This window comes from Haliotis rubra, unplaced genomic scaffold (assembly GCF_003918875.1).
Source record: "Haliotis rubra isolate DU_JTF1 unplaced genomic scaffold, ASM391887v1 Scf586, whole genome shotgun sequence".
Lineage (NCBI taxonomy): Eukaryota > Metazoa > Mollusca > Gastropoda > Lepetellida > Haliotidae > Haliotis > Haliotis rubra.
The window spans coordinates 363,630-378,140 of NW_025767286.1; the positions used below are offsets into that span (position 1 = coordinate 363,630).

Genomic DNA, 14,511 nt, shown 5'->3' on the forward strand with positions numbered 1-14,511 from the left:
AAGACTATACTCTCGATCTCGGTCATTGAAAGAAATGAAATTATCCTCTAAATACAAGCAGCCAACTGTGTTCGTTTTATTTGTTCTCATATCTTTGTGGCAGCTGTTATATCGATGGAATAGAAGCGACAGAAACCTTTTTTCACATCCATAACAATTCTACAACTTTAGCTGATGGCTGGGTCTACGGACAGCGAAAGCCCACAGTATGAGCTAGAGAGTATAGTTTGCCTCAAAACGTTTGGTGAAACGGAAATAAAAACAGCTGAATCAGACAAAGGCCGCATGTTCCTGAATCTGAAATTTGCAAAAAGGCTATCTGCGACCCAGCCCAACTCCAACATGAGATCGACCACTCAAAACAACCTTCATCACCCTCAACGGATATCCCAAACAACTTGTAGAGCAGACCGTAGCCACAATCCTCCATCAACAAAATGACCGTCCACCCAAACCCGAACCAGCTCCCATCCGGATCAACATTCCCTACAAAGGCCAGATTAGTCATCACATCAGCCGACTTCTTAGAAAAACTGCTAGTGTTGATGTGACATTTTATTCTGATAAAACTTTAAAATCAATCCTGAGAGCGAATGGAAGAGGTGGCAGCAGCCAGACCGAACCCAATCCCAGAGGATGCATCTACAAAATTTGTTGTGATTGTGGAAGCAGTTATATTGGAGAAACGTGCCGGCCGTTCAACATAAGGCTAAAAGAACATAAAACTTCAGTTGAAAAATCTGCCCTCTCAGAACACATCGTCAAAAATCCAAATCACTCTATAAACTGGCAACACACTGAAATCCTGGCTTCCAACATCAGTAATTGGCGCCAAAGAAAACTTCTTGAATCAGTCAACATAAGAAGATTAGTACCCGAGATCAACAGGGATCAAGGGGTTTACCTCCCTAGCGCCTGGTGCATCACCAAGAAATCATAGACTCTCAAACCACTCTGCTGTGTAAACATACTGTTGTTCTCATTGTAAAAACATACCCTATCATTGTATTCTTCTCTTTCATCTCACTGCATTGTTTGTACATACTTCCTGTACATCTATATATATATACAATGTATATATATATATATATACTGTATTGTTCACTATGATCATTATCCACCTGACGAAGGGGCAAGAACTAGCCCAGAAACGTTGTGTAAATAATGAATCAAGAAGTTGTTATCCATAAGATTTGTCTTGTAAGAGCAGTCGATTGTACAATTCTGCCTATATCATGAGCATATATTTGTTTCCGCTGTATTACAGCTGTATGATGTTGTTTGTAAACAAAGTCTGGACCAGACAATCCAGTGATTGCCACCATGCGATACGAAGTGAGTGAGTGAGTGAGTTTATGAATAACTATGAAATAGTGATGATACCAGGTGTTCGCGAGAAGGTGAGCGTATCCTGCCCCACGGGTGGCACCCGTCATAAACATATACACAGTCTAGACGGGTGGCACCCGTCACAAACATATACACAGTCTAGACGGGTGGCACCCGTCACAAACATATACACAGTCTAGACGGGTGGCACCCGTCACAAACATATACAAAGTCTAGTCAAATGTTCACCGGAAATAAATCGGGAACGTATGGTACAAGTCAAAATAGGGAATTTAAGAACAAATATGTATTTTTATAGTCAAGACTACGATATTAAAACAGTACTTTAGGGTTAAGAATAATCAATTAACAGTAAAATCCTAAACTCATATAACACAAGTGAATTCCTGGTGAATATCACCACAACATATATACCCAATGTACTTCAAATTTTATATTTGATTAGGCTTTACTAGGCATAGCCAGCTCCTTACGTTAAAATATGTTTTATGTAATCATAGTTATGACATTGTGTATAAGTGTCCATGCCCCCAGTATCATTCTTTTAGTTGCTGCGTTTTTTCATTTAACTATATATGTTATGTATCCAGCTTATGTAAATTGTGTGTGTGTGTGTGTGTGTGTGTGTGTGTGGGGGCCGTAGACATAAGCCTTAAACAAAACCAATCAAACTTAAAGGTAAATGGACATTGAAGGTATGACAACGTCCACGGTGTTCTGCAGTGTGGCGGAGGTCGATGTATAGTAAGGTTTATGTACCGTGTGATGTCGGGGGCTACGTGTGTTGTGACGTTCAATGTCTGTATTGTAATAGCTCTCCCAGCTGTAAGATCACGCGTGGTGGCGAAAGATGATGTATGAAACTTGCCACCACAGACTCGGTTTAATGACACAGCATAAAGTCGCCCAAGACCTGACGGATATTTTGACTGAGTTAATCCTGTGGTATTTCGCTGAAGACAAGCAAGTAAGTAGGACTCATAGACAGGCATGTTGTAGCCTAGTGGTTCTTGGCAGATCAAGTGTCTTGTCCAACTATGATTGTTGCATGCTGTTGACACGGTCGTCTGTCAGTGGCTATATAGTGTTCGCTAGTTACGCCGCTTACCCGGGTTCGATTCCTCCCATGGGTGCAGTGTGTGAAGCCAATTTCAGGAACAAAACAATTCTTCTCATTTCGGGTGTTCCTAGTCGTAATATAGTTTGAATAGTGAGTGAAAGCGGCGTAAAACCACATTCAGTCACTCAAAAACAAAAACAAACGCCTTCACAAATCAAAGTGAGCTCGTCATTTCCCCTATAAAGATCCGGATATGCATGCATGGAGATGAATGTTGTACAGAACGGGACACGTGGAATGTGTGACATGAATACTTCACTATATAGCCAGATCTGATTTTGTGTGGTCCTAATTACACCACAAACATTTAATGGCTTCAGAAGCCATTTGTGTAAAATATTAATTTGACCACTGTCTTTTCTGAAATTTGGAGTTAACTGTGTGAAAGTGATGACGATAGCGGGATTAGGAATGTATGTGGCTGGACAGTATGATTGGGTTACAGGTTTATTCACAGTTGGGTGACATGAGAGTGGATGTATACTGGCCATGTTTTTGCTTTTGAAGATCAGTTATATTTGATCTAACTGGAGAAATGTCCATTTACCAGGCACCATAATATGATATACTACTCAAAGACTGACTGACTGACTGAGTTTGGTTTTACGCCGCTTTTAGCAATATTCTAGCAACATCACGGCGTGGGACACCAGAAATGGGCTTCACTCATTGTACCCATGTGGGGAATCGAACCCGGGTCTTCGGCGTGACGAGCCAACGCTTTAACCACTAGACTACCCCACCGCCCCTACTACTCAAAGAAGTTAAAGATTACTCATATTATCTATATATGCCAAACAATGTTATATTTGTATAGGACTCATATTGGCTGTGCCCCAGTTGCAAGCTGATGTGAATACGTTGTCATGTCAAAGTTGTTGGTAACATTCTTTTAATTAATGGAAGTCGTGTCCCAAGCATGAAGTTGATTTGAATACGAGTATATTTGCCGTTGTTATTTCTGCAGCTGCTATTCCTTGATACATTCATTGCTTGAAAATAGCGATTCCACGACCCTTGCTTTCATTTTAAAGATCGTAAAGTACGAGAAATAGTCGTTATGCCTTGTTTCAATCTGAGTGTAGGGCGCAAACGGATCGACATGTAATGCTGTTCGCTTAACGGCTGCGACGCGATTACCCGAAAGGTCTGTAGAAAAGTACTAACGTGCACCTGCAGACGATGACCTGACCGATGTTTCGTTAGATCTGTCTTACTGTTTTCACGTGTCTTAGGTCTGTCGAGTTCTACCAAAGTCGCCGTAGTTCCTTGTTTCTACACAGAAATATGCCGATACGAGTGGCCGTGATCGGCGCGGGTGCAGGTGGGCTGTGCGCCATGCGGCACCTGTTGGCCAGGCCGGACGTTTTTGAGGGGGTCTGTTTTGAACAGTGTCCGCTAGTTGGAGGTACATGGGGGTGTACACAGACAGAGTTGGAACTGATGAATACGGACTTCCGGTACACTCCAGCATGTACAAAAACCTCAGGTGTGTGCAGAAGATTTAGAGAAACATTCTGATAGTGATATATATGTAATATATCAATTTTAAGAATTAAAAAAAATACAAAAGTGAATGAAATAAAACCTGCATTTATAATATCGAAATTTATCAACATTTATCTGAACAGAGACCATATATCGGTATATGGTCTCTGATCTGAACAACTTCAATTGTGTTGTATTTATGTGCTCATTCTATGAAGCATGTGAGTTGTACTAATATACCACTAAGCACATGCATCATCCATTGTACTGGTATTTGGACATTTATATATATAATGCTGTAGCATTCCACTGAGTGGGGATATGGGTAAGAATAATTTAAGTGCCCAGGAACCTTTCCTGCTTTTCAGAGGCGACTTAGAATTTCTAATGCTTGATAAATGTCAGGATCAGTGACTTTGTTAAGTGTATGTCATCGTACTCCCTTGATATGGATCATTGATATTGATATTAATCACTGACTTGTCTTGTCCCGTTTGTCTTTTAGAGGCTATCACCATGAGTTGTGGCAATAAACCACAAACAAATTAACAAACCAGATATATTTCAAACATTGCACATCTGTCCGACAAAGAGAGTACAATGGAAAACTACTGATATTTTTTATTATATAGTGTCAATAAATATCAGGTTTCAGATTTGCATCAAGTACACCTATACAAACCTGAAAACAAATGTATGCATATATACTGAGAGAAACAAATAAAGGATCACAGGAAAATTCAAGCGTTCCTGTATTTTTTTCCAGTTTTCATCACCACAGCGCTATTCAAAGCTGGTGATTAAAACTTGAAAATATTAAAGGGACGCTTGCATTTTCCTGTGATCCTTTATCTGTTTCTCTCAGTATATAATCTCTTAATTGTGTTCCCAGGGTGTTGTACAAAGCAACCATAATGCTAGGTGACTGTAGCTCCCACTCCTAAGCATAGACTTACGACAGTCTTAGCACTAAGGTTGTTTTGTACAACGGCACCCTGATCTTCAACAAATCCCTTTTCCACCAACCTTCACACTGCTGTCTTGGCAAGTTATGAAGGTGAAGGTTACTACTTGTACTAAATTTAATGTTGTGAAATGTTCTTGTTTCAGGACAAATCTGCCAAAAGAAGTTATGGCATTTCCTGACTTTCCTTTCAAGGATAGTTTACCATCTTTCATATGGCATCATGATGTCCTGCAGTATTTACAAGACTACAGCAACCACTTCAATGTCACTGACAAAGTCAAGGTACAGTTATCCGAAACAACACATCAGGCTTAGGTTTACTATTATTACTATTAATATTCGGTCAGTAGGGAAGCCTAGTGGTTAACACGATCGCTCATCATGCAGAGGACCCGGCTTCGATTCCCCATATGGGTACAATGTGTGAAGCCCATATCTGGTGTCCCCCACCATAATATTGCTGGAATATTGCTAAAAGCGGCATAAAACTAAACTCACTACTATTTCTCCACTTGTCAAAAAATAAAATTTCAGTTTTACTTCTGATATCAGTTACCTTTTTTAATATTTTAATTATTTTAATTTAAAGTGAAAATATTAAAGAAATATATGTTGTGTAAGTTTATTATGCTAGAATTGTTTTTTTTCCTTAACCTAATGCACACTCCACTACATATTCAAGACGGGTGTACAGATTGACATGAGTAACTTGATGCAAATTCTGAAAATATACCCACCATTTCCTGGTACTGTATGGCCTGTGGTCCTTACTTCTGAAGACCCGGGATATAAGTCTTCAGCAACCCTTGCTTGTCGAAAGAGGCGACTAACAGGATCAGGCGGTCAGGCTTGCTGACTTGGTTGACACGTGTCATCATATCACAATTGTGTACATTGATGTTCATGCTAATGATGGATTGTCTGGTAAAGGACTCAATTACTTACAGACCGCTGCCATATAGCTGTAATATTGCCGAGTGTGGGGTTAAACAACAAACTTCTGAAAATGTAGCGATGTAATGATAAATCAGTACATTTGTTAACTGTAGTACATCAGACAGTAAATTTCAGTACAGTTTTAAAAAACGGACCATTATTTTCCTCCACACATATTTGCATCAATCTAAAGCATTTTTAGGTTTGGAAATTCCTCACTGTTCTCTCATTCTCATGTAAATGTTTATCACCAGAGTCACAAAACATTGTTCTGTGACAGAGTTCTGGTTCCTGCTGATGACAACAGATGTTTTTGTTATGACATTGAGCTGATTGTGCGAGGAAGTGACAAAGAGTGTACATATTTACCTGCTGTCTGAAACCCATTAACAAGGATTTGGTACAGACAAACCATGGATCAAAATTCGGATTTGAACCAGCAATCATCAACAGCAACTCAATATCTGATGACTGAGCCACTCATGCCCCTTAACATTATGAAATCACCAACATACAACCATGATGAACAGTGAACGAGGGAAAAACAAAGCACCTTTGAGCAGCTGAGCTGAGCTGGATATCGGCGCTATACAAATGTTAGTATGTATGTATTTATGTGTATGATGAACAGTGAACACAGAAACAACCAAGCTGATTTAAGTCCTGAAGATAGTAGACGTGTTGAGCTTAATTGCTTTGTTTATGAAGCAAAATAAATATTCCAACACTGACATTTTTCCTTTCCATTTGCAGTTTCAGACCAGAGTAGACTGTGTACGTCCTCTGAAGAGTAACAACTCAGAACCACAATGGGAAGTGCAGTTTTGCAGTGTTCTCAATCAAACAAAGAAACAGACGGAATTGTTTGATGCAGTCATTGTGTGCATTGGGTAAGTATACCATGTGGTACTTGATGGAATGTCGTCTAGATCCATGACTGGGCGGCCATTAGGTAAAACATCCAAAAGTTGAAGTAAAGAACAAAAGTAGGCAATAATGGCCAAATGTTGGGAACAAGGTATTTGGTAGATACTGATTAAAATTAGAATGTTGTACAAATTGCAGCACGCTCTGCCTTCTCTGTTGTCAATGTTGTCCTTTAACATTGAACAATTGGTATCATTTGTATGCACTGATGGTCTTAAGTCCTCATTGTTCTTTCTTTCATATTGAGGGCAGTGGGGTAGTCTAAAGGTTAGAGTGTCCGCTCATCAAGCTGAAGACCGGGGTTTGATTGCAATGTGTGAAGCCCATTTCTGGTGTCCCCTGCCGTGATAATGCTGGAATATTGCTAAAAGCAGCATAAAACCCTACTCACTCACTCACCCACTTACTTCCATTTTGTCTGTCTGTCTTTTGTATCATTACCTTTTATTACTAACAATTCATTGTTTATGTGTAAAATGTGACTATTATTGAGTACTTTTGACACTTACTTCAGCTATTGAACTTTTGGATTGAATGGCCGCCCATACATTTGATAGAGCTAAATAAGGAATCTGTACATCGGAATGAGTTGCTAACAGCTGGAGTGTAAAGGACGTGATTTGATTGTTGGTTCTGTATGATGCTGTTAAGTGGTATATAAGTTAGTTTTTTTAGAGGGACAGTGGTAGCAAGCAGTGCGATAGAGCCATACTTGGTTAGCATTTAAACAAAAGGTATGGAGCATGTTGTATGTGTCGTATCACAAGTCGTAAATGTGTTGATATATTTATTCGGGTTTTTGTTACAGTATACCAATCTGTGTAGGGTTAAGATGGCTGACTGTTTTCAAACTCACACAGTTGGTCTCGCTTGAGGTTTATGCACGTGAAAGGGCATGCTCCTGTATTGTTTGTAGTGAGTGAGTGAGGTAGTAAGGCTGTACGAAGCATTTCACAAACATTCCTTTCATATTACGACAATGGGACACCAAAAGGACTTCACACCTCGGGGGAATTGAACCAGGTACCTGAACATCTGTATACTGAATGAACCCATGAACATTCTGGTCCCTTTAATAGTTGACAGGACAATTACTAAATAAAATTGAAATATAGTAAAACTTATTACTTGTGTATCCCAAAGATGTACCTTTGCTGCTCATTCATTTGTATTTAAGGCGCAGTCAAATGTCGCAGTTTGCATGAAATAATGTTCAGCATGACCCTTTAAAATTCTCTGTCTTGTCTAGACTTGTCTGAATGTACTTGTAGCCCGTGTGGTTGATTTATGATGTTTTACTGGATAAACCTCCAGCTGTGTTTACATCAACGGCAGTTTCTGCTTGGCTGAGTGAGTGAGTATGGTTTTACGCAGCTTTTAGCAGTACTCCAGCAGTATCACAGTGGAGGATACCAGAAATGGGCTCCACACATTGTACCCATGTGGACAATCGGACTTGGGGTCTTCAGTGTGACGAGCAGGCGCTTTAACCACTAGGCTACTCCGACACCCCTTCTGCTAAGCTGAAAAGTTGAGATGTACCATTTCCGTCACTGGATCCTTTTCCATTGAATTGGGCAGAAAACAGAAATGTAACTGATTTAGTATCCTAAGAATGCAAACGGTCAGGCAATGAATATTTACTAGGAACAGTATTTGCCCCTTACTACTTTTCATATGTTAGGTACCTTCAGTTGTTGGCAATTTAAAGCCCATTTTTATATTGAGTTGTTCTGTAGAAATATTGTTTTACGACTACATACTAGTTTGAAGTTTACGTCTGTGATAATCTAGATATTTACTGTCCCTCGTTGACAGATATTTATATTGTCTAAGTTTATTTTTAAAAAACAGCGCTCATAGTCTTGATATGGCTGAAATACTGCTGATGTGACTTTAAGTTCAACTCTATCACTCACTCACTCACTTATGTGTTAGGGGTGGTGGAGGCGGGGAGCAATTTACAGTGCAGAGTCTCTTGTGACAGAAACCTATGATGTTGAGTTTGAATCCCAGAATCGCTTTCTAGGTTTGTCTGCACCTTATCTGTTTTCAGCTGTTTCAAGAAAGTCGAAAACACCTTAGGCTTGTGTCATTTCAGGCTTTCATCACACTCAAATTGTCATGTCATTATGTAACTGGTGTTAATATTTTCTTTCCCCCAAAATCTTTGTGCCACACTAATTCTTTCTTGTTTTATGGATTGTATTGGCGAGGAAATAACCTCAAGGTTGGTTTGGGTAACATGGAAAAAAATCAAAGTGGCAAGTATGCAGACCAAAAAAACAATTTAATGAAAAGTTGCAGAGTGTGTAAATTTGAAATGTAGTGAAATTCATGATTAATATACACCAGGCATGCTTCCATCCCCTTGGTGCCAGACATTCCGGGTCTGGACAAGTTCAAGGGTCGTGTGTTCCACAGCCACGACTATCGGGAGCCTGATTCCTTCAAGCAGCAGCGTGTGGTTTGTCTTGGTGCTCGGTCGTCTGGCATGGACATTATGCTGGAGCTCAGCGCCGTGGCTCAGACAGTAAGTTCAACTCTGCATCTTATGTAAGAACTCTATTCAGGGAGTGAAAAGACACCTTTAAATTTGTATGTTTTTATAAAGTTAATTCATTATTAGAGAAAAAAGAGAACTGCTGGCCTGCAGGATGAGTTAAAATAGATTGTTCATCTCAACAGCTGTTTGTAAAAGTATGTGTTGGAAGGTTTTGGTATTGTAGGAAAGTGGGTTTTTCTTTTAAGAAGTGTAAGTTTACATCCTATCAGGTATTAGGTTCGTAATGTAAATTTAGTGGGAAGTTTGACGTGTCAATTACCAGAAATAAGTGATTTCTGAAAGAGGTTTCTTGTAGTTTATAAAATTCCACTTGTTACCTTTTCGTTTTGGCAGTAAAATTCCGTTGGAATTATCCTTTCTCGGTCGGTTGACAGTCGCAACATGCGCTGCCATGCCGTGCACAGTTTGCCGTAGCCAGGTGTGTTTTCTGTTGCGCATTAAGAGTGCGGTATGGTAGAGCTGCCGTGATTGGTTGGCTGACTCCATTGCGGGCCAATGGGTGATAAGGTAGCTACTTGACCAGGGTATATAAGGGCCTGTAACACTCTCAGTCGCTTGCTTCAAGATATCCTGAACCTACAGTAAATCGGGAGGTTTTTCTCCTTTCCTTAGTTTTTGTATGGTAGGATAGGAGAATGATTAGCGGGTTGGGGGAAATGATAGGATTAGAGTAGGCTTTATTTTGTAGGAATTAATTAGTTAGGACTTTCTTTTGGGGTTAAACAGATTACTAGGTGTGAGTGTGTGTGAGGAAGGCTTGTATTTATTCTGTTAAGTTTGACTCAGTTATTTGTATTAATTAATAAATTGTTTTTATTTGGTGAATTTGAATTGTGTTATTATTCTGTGAGAATCTCTAGCAATGACATTAACCACCATAGGACCTGAAATATGGTTTATGAAAGGTTCCGGTCTCTTAACACAAAATTAACATCCATTAAAAATACACAACGCAAAGTCTACAACTGAGACCGCTTAACAATATCGAACCTTGACACTCGCATGAACCTTACTGTCACTGGGCAACCTACCTCAGCGGAGGCGCCTATTACAGTATCATGGCCACCGACTACTTGACAGGTGCTTGTCCCTTGACGAATTGAAGCCAGCATATTAATTCATTGACAACCATCAGCATATTGTTACTTATGGAATCATTCACAGGGAAGTTTTTCATATAAACATGAAAACATAGTGTGTTTTGTTTTCCAACTTTCTGGTGTTGTGTAGGAATGTAACTACAGCATCTACATTCTCATGAAACGGCAATTGTTTGGACAACAGTCAAACGGTCGATTTCAAAAAGAATAATTTTTATATGAGGATGCATGACTAGAAGTGGTTGTTAACAAGTTTAGTGGACGTAACTTTTGACCTTTAATAGTTTTCATGATGATATTACCAACTTCCTCTTCATGATGACATTACCAACTTCCTCTTCATGATGACATTACCAACTTCCTCTTCATGATGACATGACATTACCAACTTCCTCTTCATGATGACATTACCAACTTCCTCTTCATGATGACATTACCAACTTCCTCTTCATGATGACATTACCAACTTCCTCTTCATGATGACATTGCTAACTTCCTCTTCATGATGACATTACCAACTTCCTCTTCATGATGACATTGCTAACTTCCTCTTCATGATGACATTACCAACTTCCTCTTCATGATGACATTACCAACTTCCTCTTCATGATGACATTACCAACTTCCTCTTCATGATGACATTACCAACTTCCTCTTCATGATGTAAAATTCCCAATGAATTTTTTGTGGAAAGTTGGTTGTTGTTGTTATCGTTTAACGCTGCACTCAGCAATATTCCAGCTCATTAGTCTCGTCTTATGACAAGCATGAGTTGCTGAAGACCAATTGTAACCTGGAGCTTCATGGTTTTTTGGTGGAAAGTAGTGTTTATGACAGTGAGGAATCTTTCCTTCTGTAGGACTATTAATAAATAAATGGTTTATATACTGAGTCAGTTAAATATTTTCAGTAATGACATTCTGCACAAAATGATAGCAGTGAACTTTCTGACTTGTCATTCCCAAATAATTTACTATAGTTTTATATATATTTGAAGGTACCTTTTAGAAAATGAATTTTACAGTTACAAATTTATATATTTATACATCTATTATGATAACTAAGACATTGAATTGGGAAGAATCCACAATGTAAATCATTAGAAATGAGAGTGGACATGTTTAATGCAACTCTTCTGTTTCAGGTGTTCATCAGTCACAACAAGGCCCCCCTTACATCCAAATTACCCCCCAACGTAGAACAGAAGCCAGGGATAGCCCCGGCTACGGGAAGATTCAGTTATCTTCTCCAACGAGGGATGAACAAAAGATTGACACTGTTGTTTTCTGCACTGGATACAAATACACTTACCCATTTCTGTCTGAATCTTGCAATCTCAAGATAGAAAATGAAAGAGTTACCCCCCTTTACAAGCATATACTCCATACAGAATTCCCAACACTGTCTTTTATAGGAATGTGCAAAGTTGTCTGCCCTTCCTCAGTTCCATTTGCAAATTCTTGTCGTTCTATCAGCATTGGATGGATCCTTGAAGTTGCCGTCGCGGAATGACATGGACTTAGACATAGAGAAGGACTATCAACATCGCCTCCCTCAAGGACTGCTCCCTCGGTATGCACACCACATGGGCCCGAGGCAGTGGGCGTACAATGATGAACTCGCTGATATGGTCCAGTGTCCAAGGTTAGATCAGCAAGTGATGGACCTTTATAACACAGTACATGAGTGGAGGGCAAGAGATGCAGCCACATACAAGACAATGAACATTACACTAGAGAAAGCCTGATTTTACCAGAGCTGTGAATAAGTGAACGGTTTTAAATGATATAGCATTTCAAATCCAGGGAATGACTGTGATCATTTTAAATGCATATTTTATCAACTCTGCTGCTGTAAAAATGGTTAATGATATTCGGGTATGCATGTACATACATAGAATATGTACTCTAGTCTTTTTACGTGATCAAATGATGTATCTGACTGATATAAAATATTATTATTGTTATTGAGTTTCCGTTTGCATCGTGATTGAGCTTTCTTCACCCTCTGTGGGAACAGCCCAGCTAACACACAACGTTGTGGGAAGGTTGTAGATTGGTAACGTCATGACACAACCTTACATTAGTATTATAACACAAGTTACTGGTATTTAGATTTTGTATTGAAAATATTATATACATTTTATAATTATAATTTGAAAAAGTGCAAAATTTGACAGTTAAGTTCAGTCACAAGGGTGAATGTGACAATGTAAATGGGAGGGAAATGAACTTGTCAGCTGACCAAGCTTAACTGAACTGTTATTGATTTTACATTTTTCTTGGGGAATAAATAAATTTACCCTCGATTGACATGAAATGAGGGTGAAACGCTCAAACTGGTGTTCCTACACAAATTGGGTGGATGGACATTTGGGATACAGATGGTCAGTTTGGTCAGTTTGTCAATAAAGGGCATGCATAGGATCTGAAATGATTTTGATTAAGTATCTAGTAGCGCCTACCAGTCTGAAATATTAGTTAGTTATGCCAACGTTGGGTTGATGTATGGCTTAAGGATAACTAGAAATGTCATTTTATCACTGGAAGAAATTGATGGTACCAAATAAAGTCTCCGAAAGGGACTAATGAAAATAACTAATTATCAAGATTGGATATGAGTCATTTTGGGGAGGAGCCCAGAAATTGTGAAGAAAACTAAAAACTAGTGACTGAGAGAGAGCGGGGGAGACTGAGCCCTGCCGTTGACTTGAGAGGTTCTCTGCATATTGAGAGAAATAGGCTCAGATGAAATTGTAACTTTAGAAATTGGGAAAAGAAACCAACAAGTTCTTCCAGGAGATGTGTGAATCTGTGTTACATGTAAACCAGGACATCTAGGAAATATTTGAGGACCTTTGTGAAAGAATTCAGGTTAAAATAAACCGGACTTGAACACCATACTGGACTTATCCTTGATTATCCATCTAGCTACATCATCCCCAGAACCAGAGTGGCTAGACAGATTGCCTAGGGAATAAGGGTATAACACCCCGAAAACCTAAGGTAATAGTAGGTTCACTAGCAGAACAGCTTGATGACAATATGGATGCTGTCAGTCATATTCTTCATCTGTCTCTGTAGTGAGTTTGTGGTTTTACGCCGCTTTTAGCAATATTCCAGCAATATCACAGCTGGGGACACCAGAAATGGGCTTCACACTTTGTACCCTTGTGGGCAATCGAACCTAGGTCTTCGGCATGATAAGCGATCATTTTAACCACTAGGCTACCCAACCACACCTCATCTATATCTGTGAATTAAAGTCAGACAAACAAAGAACTGATAACCTGAGGCACACATCAGCACTGGGGCAGTGGGGTAGCCTGAGTGGTTAAAGCGTTGGCTTATCGCCGAAGAACCGAGGTTTGATTCCCCACATGGTAGCCTTGCTCCAAGGTTGTACTGAATGCTAAGCCCATTGGTGTATAGTAATTCTATCCTTTAAAGAGGCAAGTCTAGATCAGTGGACAGTACCAGTCCGTTAGAGGAATATTTATGTTTTATAGAAATTATCATTTAGACTATTTCTTATTACCTTAGAGACTTATGCAAGTCTACCCACATGAGTATAATGTGTGAAGCCCTTTTCTGGTGTCCGTGATATTTGCTGGAATATTGCTAAAAGCTAAATGAAAACCATGCTCACTACCCACTCACATATCAGCACTATCAGAGACCTACTAGCAAAGTTACTTCCTGATTGTCATTGAGTGAGTATAGTGTTGTGTCTTTAGCAATATTCCAGCAAAATCACAGCTAGGGGACACCAGACTGACTGAGTTTAGTCTTCGCCCGCTTTTAGCAATATTCCAGCAATATCCGCAGTGGGGACACCAGAAATGGGCTTCACACATTGTGCCCATGTGGGGAATTTAACCCGGTTCAACCTAATCGCCAGCACACAAAGTCAGCCACCTAACCCGCTCAGCTACGCGACTTCCACAAAACGAAAGTCGGACAACTGGTAGTCTAGACTCGCGGGCTTTATTGTACCCTCTGATCGTTAATTGTTAATTGGCACAGCCCCCGGCCGAAAGCTATGATTACACAATGCC

General features: G+C 39.6%; 1 protein-coding gene across 1 annotated transcript; it reads left to right on the top strand.

The window, feature by feature from the left end:
- The first annotated feature begins 2,181 nt into the window (after positions 1-2,181).
- LOC124254905 (flavin-containing monooxygenase FMO GS-OX-like 4) lies at positions 2,182-12,420 on the top strand. Its single transcript, XM_046688739.1, is given in 9 exon segments — positions 2,182-2,317; positions 3,754-3,886; positions 3,889-3,959; positions 5,069-5,207; positions 6,615-6,751; positions 9,144-9,321; positions 11,599-11,710; positions 11,713-11,890; positions 11,892-12,420. Coding segments are annotated over 8 exon segments (1,254 nt in total). The 5' UTR covers positions 2,182-2,317; positions 3,754-3,757; the 3' UTR covers positions 12,202-12,420.
- Positions 12,421-14,511: the final 2,091 nt, after the last annotated feature.